A 14,238-nucleotide genomic window follows, 5' to 3' on the forward strand; every position below is an offset into this window, starting at 1 on the left:
GCACTATAGAGGAGTGAACAACGCTTTGACCTTCTTCGGTCAACGCCAGAAGAAAGTCTAAAAGTTGTTCGCTCCTCCTCGTAGTGCTTCTCTATCCATACCAGCCTTTTTTACATATATAATTTTTTCTATAAGTGGGTTTTCTCATAATCATGGATTACATTATCATTTATTAATATATTTCTTTTAGGTGTACATATCTTACTGAGCATGAAAGGACCTTGGATCAGAACTTACCACAAATATGATGTCATGCAAATGACAGATCTGGTCTATCTCATAAATTATAATTTAAGAAATGAAGAAAAATTGAAAATGAACTAAAGGAATGTAAACCTTACCAACCATCTCGTCAATTCATATATTGTCCCTCAGTACCTTATTGCTGTCTCAACTGCCACAATTACATAAGCGAAAACCAGGCAAAAAGTATTTGTGCATTTGATTTCAGTAAGTTCAGTTATTATAAAATGCTTTTTCTGTGTGTTTAGTATAGTTTTCTTTATATGCATCACTAAGGAATAAATTATCATATATATATATATTAAAGTATAATTTACAGTTATTAGTATACTGTAAGTAAACAAATGTATTAAAGACGGTTTCACTACTTCATATTTTGAATATATATAATAATTGATACATGAAAAACATCTCTTTACTTTTGTAATGTTTGGAATAAACACCAGTTTCTTTTCAAATAATTTGATTAATGTATTCATTTATAGAAGCACATGACATTAAATCAAATGCATTATAATGAAATGTTTTGAAAACAGGCTCACTAACTTCAATTTAAGAACAATTAATTAGGATTAAGTAATATATTTCAGAATAATTTTACCATTCTACCATTAACATTGACAAAAAACACTTTTCTGTCAAGTTTTCAAAATTGTTTTCTTGGATAATGATGAAGCCATCAAATGTGAAAACAAAATACTTTTACCTAAAGCTTAAATCAGCTTTGAACCAGTATTTTCATTCTGCAAGTTAATGATCTTTTTTTACTTGTTTTCACAAAATGTTTAATCTTATTCAACATTCTTAAAATCAGCTTTCTACTTCATTTCTATTGCAGATAATTTACTGAAACATATTAATGATCCCAACTTCAGACAGCCTATTTTATATAAGAAAAAATATACTTAAGAAAGTAATTTATTTTTAAATGTATCTTCTTAAACATAGTTCGTTTTCTCTACCATTCTCTTGTGTGTGATTTATGAGTCCTTTTGTGGATAAAATATAACAGTTGATAGATATTAATTTTCTTGTCCATTTGCAAGTGGCACATATAGAACTTATTCAGAAATGGGCTTGATACCAGCTATATCACACATAAAGACAAAAAGATGTATTCATTCATTTTTGCTTGTAGGAAGCTACGGGTTTTATTTCATAAGGCATTTTTCATTTAAAAATCAACTTGGTATAGGTAAACATTAAAGATAAAAACAAAAATGCTGCAATAATTTAGTACAAGTTCACAAATTATACTTAGTGACATAAAATTTATATTTTTCTCAGGAAACTACCCTGTTTACACATTGTCAAGAGAACAAATATGATGATAAGAAAATTTACTATGTTTATATGTTCACTCATCAGTGTATTCTCATAGAGCACCATTTTCACAAATTGTCAATGAAAAAGAACCTGATTACTTTTTCACAATGTTCTGTCAGATTCTTTTATTAGAGTGATCAAACAAAAATCATTGCATGCATTTTTTACATCTCACTTAAAATCTTTTGATGTATGGAAATCTGAATCTGTGTTTACTGCAGTTTGATACATTTTTCCTTTAATGAATCTATGCTTACCTTCTTTTTATATATTATGTCTAATGGTAAATAAATTTGCTTATTATGTCAATAAATGATGAGTGTTTTGGTCCTCAGGCCACAGATTATTCGCACTTCTTTAGATTGGGCACAAAAAGATAGAAAAGAAGTGGATAACAGACTCCTCGGAATATTTAAAAACTTAACATGGTCTTTATTTATTATAAATTACAGCATCTAGAGTAAAACTGGAAGTTTAAATAAATTAATATCTGCAATAAACTCAAAATTAAAATATTGATCTTGGACAGTTGTTATTCTCAAACATAAATTGTGTACAGGTACTGTTAAAATACGTTCTTATTTTACATTTTAATTCACTTATAGGATCATTATATAGAGAATATTTACTTTTAATTATAAAATAGCATATAAATATTTTGTTGTGATGATCTTCGTAGTTTTGAAGATTCACATCAAGGTACTTCCTAATTCAAGTAAGTCATCACTTAATTCTGTTACTTATTTAACTACAACTTATTTTCTGAATATTCTAAAACAATGAGAATAAATTTTACTAATTGTTATATAAAATATTTTAAAATTATAGATAATGAGAAAAATGGATATCATTGTTGTTATAGAAAGTTGTTTCCCGACACAATTACAAAAATTTCAAAATGTATTATTTAGGTAAATACTATTTAGAAAATTTTTAATGGGAAATATATAAAGTTGTTAGAGCTCCTAATTCTTCTCTCAGTATTAACTTCAATTTCAAATTATATGTATCATCTTTCAGTTATTCTCTTTATATAACTTTTTTCTACAATATGAATATGTCTGTGGAAAATATGTAATAGGTGATTTCAAAACAATGAGAATAAATTTCACCTAAGCGTTACATACTGAGAAAATAGCTGTCATTGCTATTTTAGAAATTTTTTCCTGACACAGTAACAAATATTTTAAATTGTGTCATTTTGGTAAATACTATTTTCATATATTTTTAATCTGTAATATCTAAAGCTTTTAGATCTTCTGACTGTTTCTCAGAATTAATTTCATTTTCAAGTTATATGGTTAGTCTCCCATTAATTTCCTTTATTATAATTTTTGTTTCTAGGATATGAATATGTCTGTGGAAAATATGTAATAATCGATTTCTACAAAGGTGAGGAGCATTATTTTGCTTCTGAGATCATATACAGTGTCAAGAAAGACTGTTCTTGTGATCAACTAAAAGTTGGTAAGTTTTGTGGTTGAATATTTAGATACATAAATCTTTCTGATACTTTAGGAGAATGGTATTGTTTTGTATGATTATTTATTAAAATGCCACCATCACAGATGCATACCACCACGAGAGTAAAAATTGAATCTTAAAATAATTAGAAAAATAAACTTGTAATCATTCTTATACAAATATAGGAAATGTGAAAGTTAAAGTATAGTTAGTGAAACTCTTATTTATTATTATGCATAATTAAAGATGAACTGTGAGTTTTAATTTTTGTTTGTGCGTAATAAAAGAACATGTAGTCTCTAATAAAAAAGTACATTTAATTGTAATGTGGCCTTGTAGCTTCCATGCAGGAACATATTTATCGAGATTGTCTATTAACTGATTTTCATCTTTTCCTTTCACACTGATATAACATATCATAAAATTAAAGGGCAACAAGGAATCTCTTGGTCCATATAGATTCCATGATGGCCACTAAGTTAAATTAAACTCTACAAATCTCAAATGCAGACATGATCATTGAAATATTTATAATTTTCAAATGAACTGCATCTACCACATTGCCAAACAGTCAATTCCAAAGGCCAGCCACATTGTTGGAAAAATTAAACCGTTATAGTTCAAAATGACTCCTTCCATGCAAAATTTTGTGTTCATTTCTCCTTTTCTTAAAATTATAACTACTTTAATCTTGAATTCTGTTTTACTGTAGATTCTATCTACAGTTCTAATTGCCGTGTCACGTTGATTAGATGACTTATATAACTGATAAACTAGAATACCAAGATGTTTTCTTTTGCAATCTGCAAAGGTTAGTCACATCACAATTATATTCATAATCAACTTGTGTTTTCACACATTCATTACCTTATTTTAATTAAAGAATACCTGTCATTTTTTTAGATCAACTGACAAAATAATTAAAATCATTTTATAAAGCAGCAGTATCCTCCACACAGGCAGCAGCATTCCAGAACTGTAATGTCATCCTCATTTTTAAACAATCTGTTGACCTTTCCTTCATCTGTACAACTCATGTAAATTAAAAAGTTCAAAGGTTCAAACACTTATCTGTTAAATACCAATTCTATTCAGATTAATCCATTCTGACAGAACTCCTTTCATAAAATCCCTCTGATTTCTTGTGTTTCAATTTCAGTAAGCCTTTTATGTGGCACTATGTCAACTTCTTTCTAGAAACTCCCATCAACTAAGTCTGCACCCATAACCTAATCTACATGAGTTATAATCTTTTAAAGAATGTCAAAATATTAGTAAGAGGAAAATTCCTCTGGTGATTCTATGTTGATCATCCAACAAAAGTTTAAAAGTTTTTTGTGTGACTTTGCAAAGCATACATTATCAGGCTTTTACATAGTTTTTCCACCAGTAGAGGACCTCTAGTAAGTAGAACAGTTTTATCTCCCAGAATAAAGAATAACATTAGTCACCAACTTTCAATTTTCTGTCATCCTTCCAGTATTTAAGGATTTAATAAAAATAATAACAGGTGCCTCAGCTATCCAATCTTAAATGTCCTTTGAAACTTTGGGTAAACATTAGCTGGCCTGTGAGCCTTATTACTTATTTTGATATGCAGAGAAACATCAAATCTAATTAAGCAATGATCACTTCCATGCAGATGGTTTTCAGTCTACACCCTAACAACCATATCTTTGTTAAAAGTTAATATTAAATCTAATATGGCATTGTTTGTAATAGATTCTTTATTGGTACCAGTTGTTGAATAAAACAATACAGAAGAGTTTCTTAAAACCAGTCATCCTCATTATATGTCTCTAACCATCCTCATTTTTTTTCTGAAATGAAAATTTTCTATTATTATCACCTCATTCACAGTTTAATTCTTTATGTTATTGCAGAGTTTCTCATTCATTTCATCAGTCTCCTGTGACAAATTCTTATTAAAAGCCTTTTACTCCTTACAAACACTAATAAAAATAAAAATATATATTCACCTTATGGACATTAGTTTCGATATCCTCAACATGAATAGGCTTTAATCCACATTCTATACATAAATTTTTCAGAGTGTCTTCCTAAACAACCTGTAAACATCAAAGAAATTCCCTTCATCAAAATATTCTTCATTTATGTAACTTCCAGTTATTCCCACTATATTCAAATCCTCTGTTCAGAACAGTGCCCTAAAGCCATCCACTTTGTGTCTTATATTTCAAGCCTTACAGTAACAATAGTTTATCCTACCATTAAGAGCTCGCTTTCCCATGCAATAATCCTCAGAATAAGTTATTCTTTTAATTATAGCTATTTTGCTTATATGCACTGATAAATGCTTTATATAAATAACCATAATATCCTCTGACCTACCTTTCCCTCTTCTGGTTGATCATCATTTTGAGAAGTTGTAGGTTAGCGATCAAAATGTGCAATGAAAGTTGTTGATATTTCTGTTTGATGCAGAAGTATAAGATTGTATGCCTTCCATTTTCATAGAATTTCACACAGAAATCAGGACAAAGTGATATAATGATAGGGTAATGATATGTTGCAAGAATGAAATAAATTTGTAAACAAATCCATGATAATTACATTTCTGATTTTATTTGAAAGCAATTTTTTTTCTACATTAGTCCCTATTGGCCTTAGTATATTTAATTGAATGGGCTAGGAAATTTGTAAAATATAAATGATGATAAGAGAATGTATAATCTATAACTAAATGAGTTTCAAACTTATTAGCTATATTAAGTAACAGTATTACTTAAAACTGTAAATATAAAAGAGCGAACTTTAGGATTGTCAAGAAATACAAAACCAAGCTTAAATAAGTCCACGAAGGTCATATTTTCAACTAGGTACTGTTAAAAAAAATGAAAGAACAAAGCTATGAAGAGCATCTCCATTATTTTTACAAGCTAGAAATCCCAATTTGATGGTATAATTACAGTATTCATCAATCGTTATCGGGAAAACAGATTTAGTAACACTTATCTTTTTGGTCTACATACATATTTTCTTCAATAGCCTACTGTGCACAAGTAATTATCAAAACCATTTTCAACTGGAATCTTAATTGCAATTATTTAAAAATATCAGAACCTGTATAAAATGTTCAATGTGCATCAGTAATATATACTGAATATTTCCTGGGGTTTACGATAAGTATGCAAAATAGTAGAAATAATCACCACCATCTTCCAGGGTGGAAAATCTACTACAATAATTCTCCATTGTTAAAACTTGTCAGATTATATCAGCCAAAATCCACATGGCTAGAGCAAATTCAAGTAATGACGAACAATAATAAACTGAGTAACAGTATGCAACAACAAAATTGTGTACATTTTATGATGCAGTTTCCAACTAATACACTAGAATATATGAGAATTGTAGTTTCCAACAAGGAGAATACTGGAGTTTTTATGGCAGAAAGAAAAAACGTAGACATTTTCACACCACACTAAAAGCATTTGTATGAGATTAAGTTTAAAAATATTCTCTCAGTTCTTGCAAGATTCATGTGCTATCCCATATTACTGTAGATGTCACTTGCACTGATTTTCGAATCGACTAGAGATTTGTAGCTTAAGTGAACTATCAGCAATAAATATCTACACTTTTCTTATTATTTTTAAATTCTATTTGTAGGTTTTCATTTGTAAATGTTTGATTATCTTACATGTTTGATTTGGGAAAACAAATGCCTAGAGTAAGAGAAAAGCCACTCTAGGCATATTTAACTTTCTATATGACAAAAGCAATATTTATTTTAAATGGACCATATACATCTACAGGAATATTTGCAAAACGTTTCCTATCTTTTGAAGTAATCATTTACTGAGTCTGGTGGCTTTGTGAGTGAGTTTTTGATTAAACCAGCATTTAACGCGGTGTCAATACAAAGGTAGAGATCGTAGTATCATCGCATCTGTTATGTATGAATAATCGTGTAAAACAATTGTAAGATAAAAATAATGAACCTTAAAATAGGCTGTTGGTATCCCCAGCATTTGGTATCCTATATATACAAAATTTTGGCATAAAATACACAATCGAACATCACAGTAATCTTATTTAGCAGAGGTGAACCTCAAATAAGTATTATTTTAGAAAAACAAATTGAATTAGTTTAGTGGAATTTTCATCTCATTTCTGCACTTAATATTGCTTACTTATACATGTAATAGGTCACTGAATTTTATTACTGTGCCATAATTAAACATGCTTAAGCGAACTTTCAAATATGTTGTGACTATCAGACGCGGGCTGATAAAGGACATTTTTCTACAGATAAACACATCAACTTATTTCTCATGAAATAAAATTAATGAACAGTGTAATGGGGGTATTTGTCATTGATCTAAATAGATTGATCAGGTTTTCAGGCATATTGTTTCTCTGAGTTATTTGATTTAATATATTTTACTACTTGAAATTTCCTCGTATTATCATTTATTAATGTATTTCTTTTAGGTATATATATCCTACTGAGCATGAAAGATCCTTGGATCAGAATTAACAACAAATATGATGTCATGAAGATGACAGATGTAGTCCATCTTGTAAGTTATAATTCAAGAACTGAAGAACAAATTGAAAATGGATTAAAGGGATGCAAACCATACCAACCACCTAGTCCATCCACATATTGTCCTTCAATTCCAAATTCCTGTCTCAACTGCTATGATTACTTAGACTATAAATTGAGGAAAAGTATTTGTACATTCGAGTTCAGTAAGTTCAGTTATTACAAAACCTTTTCTTTGTGTTTAATAATGCATTTATATGTATGTATAATTAAGAATGAAATGATTAAGTATACATCTTCAAACATAAGTTATACTTATTAGTATAAGTCAAAACATACTAAATGTGGCTTGCCTAATATATATTTTGACTACATGTAATAACTGTAACTGAAATATGAAAAGAAAATACTTTTATCTAGGTTTCGAGCCAGCTTTAGATGTATATTCTGCTTCTCAAAGTCCATAATATTTTACAATTTGTTTTCTTCACATTATTTTGAACCCCTATCTCATTTCTATTGTAGGTATTTTTACTGAAAAATATTAATAATCCTTACTTCACTCAGCATGTTTTATTTAAGAAAAAATAAACCAAGGAAAGTAATTTATTTTTATATATTTCTCTGTAAATAAAGGTTTATTTTCTGTTCCATTCTCTAGTGCATGATTTATGAGTCTTCTCATGGATAAAATGTATAATAATTCCTTTGTGCACACGTTCAGAGTGGAACAGTACATATAGAAATTTCTCAGAAATGTACTTGATACCAGCTGTATTACACTTGAAGCACAAAAAATGAGTAAACATTATATCCTGCTTGTCAGAAGCTTAGAATTTTATCTTGTGAAACATTCTTCATTTGAAAAGGCACTTTGGTGTAGGAAAACTTTAAAGAGATAAACAAAAATATTGCAATAATATATGAAGAAATTTTAATTATTTTTATGAAAAGAAGTAAGGAAATAAGTTCCCTCTTTAAACATTGTCAAGAGAAGAAAAATTATGATTAAAAAAATTAGAATGTTCAGTCATCAGTATCGTTCTCAAAAGGTACTATTTGGACAAGTTTTCACTGGGAAAGAATCTGCTACTTTTGGACAATTTTCTATCAGATTCTTGTATTAGAGTGATTAAACAAAAATCATTGCATGTGTTTCTTACATTTTATTTAAAATCTTTGGATGTACGTAAATGTGAATCTGTTTTTGCAGTAGTTGAGGCCCTAAGCATATTTAATAATAATTTCTTTCTATCATACACTTTTTGTGTAAAGAGAAAACGTTTAATACGTCTGCTATACGTTTTTCCTTTAATGAAACCATGCTTAGCTTCTGTTTATATAAGTATTGTGTCTGACAGTATATAATTTTGCTTATTATCCTCTTAAGCGATGGGTATTTTGGTCGTCAGACCACAGGTTATTGGCACTTCTCTATATTGGGTATAAAATGATAGAAAAGGAACGGATAACAGACTCCTCTAAATATTTAAAGACTTAAACTTGGTCTTTATTTATTATAAATTACACCATCTAGAGTAAAACTGGAAGTTGAAATAAATTAATATTTTAATACACTCAAAATTAAAACATTGAGCTTGGACTGCAGTTATTCTGAAGCATAAATTGTATACAGACACTGCTAAGATATGCTTCTTTTTTCATTGTCTTGTGGGATAGTTATATAAGAAATATTTACATTTACTTGTAAAACAATATATAAATATTTTGTTGTGATGGTCTTCCTAGTTTTGAAGATTGACATCCAGGCACTTCCTAGTTCAGGTATGTCATCCCATGTGATTGTGTTGCTCATTTAACTACAACTTGTTTTTTCTGAATCTTCTAAAACAATGAGAATAAATTTCACCTAAGCATAAAATAAAATATTTTAAAAGTATAGGTACTGAGAAAAATGGCTGCAATTGTTATTTTAGAAATTTTTTCCCGACACAATAACAAATAATTTAAATTGTGTCATTTTGGTAAATACTCTTCTCATATAATTTTTAATCTGCAATATCTAAAGCTTTTAGATCTTCTGACTGCTTTCTCGAGCTAACTTCATTTTCAAATTATAACGATTAGTCTCTCATTAATTTCCTTTATTATAATTTTTGTTTCTAGGACATGAATATGTCTGTGGAAAATATGTAATAATCGATTTCTACAAAGTGAGGAGCATTATTTTGCATCTGAGATCATATACAGTGTCAAGAAAGACTGTTCTTGTGATCAACTAAAAGTTGGTAAGTTTTAGTGGTTGAATATTTAGATACATAAATCTTTCTGATACTTTAGGAGAATGGTATTGTTTTGTATGATTATTTATTAAAATGCCACCATCACAGATGCATACCACCACGAGAGTAAAATTGAATCTTAAAATAATTAGAAAAATAAACTTGTAATCATTCTTATACAAATATGAAATGTGAAAGTTAAAGTATAGTTAGTGAAACTCTTATTTATTATTATGCATATTAAAGATGAACTGTGAGTTTTAATTTTTGTTTGTGCGTAATAAAAGAACATGTAGTCTCCTATAAAAAAAGTACATTTAATTGTAATGTGGCCTTGTAGCTTCCATGCAGGAACATATTTATCGAGATTGTCTATTAACTGATTTTCATCTTTTCCTTTCACACTGATATAACATATCATAAAATTAAAGGGCAACAAAGGAATCTCTTGGTCCATATAGATTCCATGATGGCCACTAAGTTAAATTAAACTCTACAAATCTCAAATGCAGACATGATCATTGAAATATTTATAATTTTCAAATGAACTGCATCTACCACATTGCCAAACAGTCAATTCAAAGGCCAGCCACATTGTTGGAAAAATTAAACCGTTATAGTTCAAAATGACTCCTTCCATGCAAAATTTTTGTGTTCATTTCTCCTTGTCTTAAAATTATAACTACTTTAATCTTGAATTCTGTTTTTTTACTGTAGATTCTATCTACAGTTCTAATTCCCGTGTCCGTTGATTAGATGACTTATATAACTGATAAACTAGAATACCAAGATGTTTTCTTTTGCAATCTGCAAAGGTTAGTCACATCACAATTATTATTCATAATCAACTTGTGTTTTCACACATTCATTACCTTATTTTAATTAAAGAATACCTGTCATTTTTTTTAGATCAACTGACAAAATAATTAAAATCATTTTGTAAAGCAGCAGTATCCTCCACACAGGCAGCAGCATTCCAGAACTGTAATGTCATCCTCATTTTAAACAATCTGTTGACCTTTCCTTCATCTGTACAACTCATGTAAATTAAAAGTTCAAAGGTTCAAACACTTATCTGTTAAATACCAATTCTATTCAGATTAATCCATTCTGACAGAACTCCTTTCATTAAATCCCTCTGATTTCTTGTGTTTCAATTTCAGTAAGCCTTTTATGTGGCACTATGTCAACTTCTTTCTAGAAACTCCCATCAACTAAGTCTGCACCCATAACCTAATCTACATGAGTTATAATCTTTTTTAAAGAATGTCAAAATATTAGTAAGAGGAAAAATTCCTCTGGTGATTCTATGTTGATCATCCAACAAAAGTTTAAAAGTTTTTTTGTGTGACTTTGCAAAGCATACATTATCAGGCTTTTACATAGTTTTTCCACCAGTAGAGGACCTCTAGTAGAGTAGAACAGTTTTATCTCCCAGAATAAAGAATAACATTAGTCACCAACTTTCAATTTTCTGTCATCCTTCCAGTATTTAAGGATTTAATAAAAATAATAACAGGTGCCTCAGCTATCCAATCTTAAATGTCCTTTGAAACTTTGGGGTAAACATTAGCTGGCCTGTGAGCCTTATTACTTATTTTGATATGCAGAGAAACATCAAATCTAATTAAGCAATGATCACTTCCATGCAGATGGTTTTCAGTCTACACCCTAACAACCATATCTTTGTTAAAAGTTAATATTAAATCTAATATGGCATTGTTTGTAATAGATTCTTTATTGGTACCAGTTGTTGAATAAAACAATACAGAAGAGTTTCTTAAAACCAGTCATCCTCATTATATGTCTCTAACCATCCTCATTTTTTTCTGAAATGAAAATTTTCTATAATTATCACCTCATTCACAGTTTAATTCTTTATGTTATTGCAGAGTTTCTCATTCATTTCATCAGTCTCCTGTGACAAATTCTTATTAAAAGCCTTTTACTCCTTACAAACACTAATAAAAATAAAAATATATATTCACCTTATGGACATTAGTTTCGATATCCTCAACATGAATAGGCTTTAATCCACATTCTATACATAAATTTTTCAGAGTGTCTTCCTAAACAACCTGTAAACATCAAAGAAATTCCCTTCATCAAAATATTCTTCATTTATGTAACTTCCAGTTATTCCCACTATATTCAAATCCTCTGTTCAGAACAGTGCCCTAAAGCCATCCACTTTGTGTCTTATATTTCAAGCCTTACAGTAACAATAGTTTATCCTACCATTAAGAGCTCGCTTTCCCATGCAATAATCCTCAGAATAAGTTATTCTTTTAATTATAGCTATTTTGCTTATATGCACTGATAAATGCTTTATATAAATAACCATAATATCCTCTGACCTACCTTTCCCTCTTCTGGTTGATCATCATTTTTTGAGAAGTTGTAGGTTAGCGATCAAAATGTGCAATGAAAGTTGTTGATATTTCTGTTTGATGCAGAAGTATAAGATTGTATGCCTTCCATTTTCATAGAATTTCACACAGAAATCAGGACAAAGTGATATACATTATAGGGTAATGATATGTTGTAAGAATGAAATAAATTTGTAAACAAATCCATGATAATTACATTTCTGATTTTATTTGAAAGCAATTTTTTTCTACATTAGTCCCTATTGGCCTTAGTATATTTAATTGAATGGGCTAGGAAATTTGTAAAATATAAATGATGATAAGAGAATGTATAATCTATAACTAAATGAGTTTCAAACTTATTAGCTATATTAAGTAACAGTATTACTTAAAACTGTAAATATAAAAAAAGATGAACTTTAGGATTGTCAAGAAATACAAAACCAAGCTTAAATAAGTCCACGAAGGTCATATTTTCAACTAGGTACTGTTAAAAAAATGAAAGAACAAAGCTATGAAGAGCATCTCCATTATTTTTACAAGCTAGAAATCCCAATTTGATGGTATAATTACAGTATTCATCAATCGTTATCGGAAAACAGATTTAGTAACACTTATCTCTTTTTGGTCTACATACATATTTTCTTTCAATAGCCTACTGTGCACAAGTAATTATCAAAACCATTTTCAACTGGAATCTTAATTGCAATTATTTAAAAATATCAGAACCTGTATAAAATGTTCAATGTGCATCAGTAATATATACTGAATATTTCCTGGGGTTTACGATAAGTATGCAAAATAGTAGAAATAATCACCACCATCTTCCAGGGTGGAAAATCTACTACAATAATTCTCCATTGTTAAAACTTGTCAGATTATATCAGCCAAAATCCACATGGCTAGAGCAAATTCAAGTAATGACGAACAATAATAAACTGAGTAACAGTATGCAACAACAAAATTGTGTACATTTTATGATGCAGTTTCCAACTAATACACTAGAATATATGAGAATTGTAGTTTCCAACAAGGAGAATACTGAGTTTTATGGCAGAAAGAAAAAACGTAGACATTTTCACACCACACTAAAAGCATTTGTATGAGATTAAGTTTAAAAAATATTCTCTCAGTTCTTGCAAGATTCATGTGCTATCCCATATTACTGTAGATGTCACTTGCACTGATTTTGAATCGACTAGAGATTTGTAGCTTAAGTGAACTATCAGCAATAAATATCTACACTTTTCTTATTATTTTTAAATTCCTATTTGTAGGTTTTCATTTGTAAATGTTTGATTATCTTACATGTTTGATTTGGGAAAACAAATGCCTAGAGTAAGAGAAAAGCCACTCTAGGCATATTTAACTTTCTATATGACAAAAAGCAATATTTATTTTAAATGGACCATATACATCTACAGGAATATTTGCAAAACGTTTCCTATCTTTTGAAGTAATCATTTACTGAGTCTGGTGGCTTTGTGAGTGAGTTTTGATTAAACCAGCATTTAACGCGGTGTCAATACAAAGGTAGAGATCGAGTATCATCGCATCTGTTATGTATGAATAATCGTAAAACAATTGTAAGATAAAAATAATGAACCTTAAAATAGGCTGTTGGTATCCCCAGCATTTGGTATCCTATATATACAAAATTTTGGCATAAAATACACAATCGAACATCACAGTAATCTTATTTAGCAGAGGTGAACCTCAAATAAGTATTATTTTAGAAAACAAATTGAATTAGTTTAGTGGAATTTTCATCTCATTTCTGCACTTAATATTGCTTACTTTATACATGTAATAGGTCACTGAATTTTATTACTGTGCCATAATTAAACATGCTAAGCGAACTTTCAAATATGTTGTGACTATCAGGCGGGCTGATAAAGGACATTTTTCTACAGATAAACACATCAACTTATTTCTCATGAAATAAAATTAATGAACAGTGTAATGGGGTATTTGTCATTGATCTAAATAGATTGATCAGGTTTTCAGGCATATTGTTCTCTGAGTTATTTGATTTAATATATTTTACTACTTGAAATTTCCTCGTATTATCATTTATTAA

The 14,238-nt window shown here is 29.2% G+C and overlaps 1 protein-coding gene across 1 annotated transcript; it reads left to right on the forward strand.

The window, feature by feature from the left end:
* Positions 1–315: 315 nt before the first annotated feature.
* Positions 316–9,789, forward strand: LOC143223921 (uncharacterized). The gene is made up of 6 exons (XM_076452395.1): positions 316–450; positions 2,249–2,284; positions 2,914–3,036; positions 7,492–7,752; positions 9,296–9,331; positions 9,674–9,789. The coding sequence occupies exons 4-6, from the start codon at positions 7,512–7,514 to the stop codon at positions 9,787–9,789; spliced, it is 393 nt and encodes a 130-aa protein (XP_076308510.1). The 5' UTR covers positions 316–450; positions 2,249–2,284; positions 2,914–3,036; positions 7,492–7,511.
* The last annotated feature ends 4,449 nt before the right edge of the window (positions 9,790–14,238 follow it).

This window comes from Tachypleus tridentatus, chromosome 8 (assembly GCF_004210375.1).
Source record: "Tachypleus tridentatus isolate NWPU-2018 chromosome 8, ASM421037v1, whole genome shotgun sequence".
Lineage (NCBI taxonomy): Eukaryota > Metazoa > Arthropoda > Merostomata > Xiphosura > Limulidae > Tachypleus > Tachypleus tridentatus.

Coding starts and splice junctions, on each gene's coding strand:
- LOC143223921 (XM_076452395.1), top strand. CDS start 7,512: ATGAAAGATCCTTGGATCAGAATTAACAACAAATATGATGTCATGAAG. Junction 7,753..9,295: donor TATTTGTACATTCGAGTTCA/GTAAGTTCAGTT, acceptor TGGTCTTCCTAG/TTTTGAAGATTGACATCCAG. Junction 9,332..9,673: donor CCAGGCACTTCCTAGTTCAG/GTATGTCATCCC, acceptor TTTTGTTTCTAG/GACATGAATATGTCTGTGGA.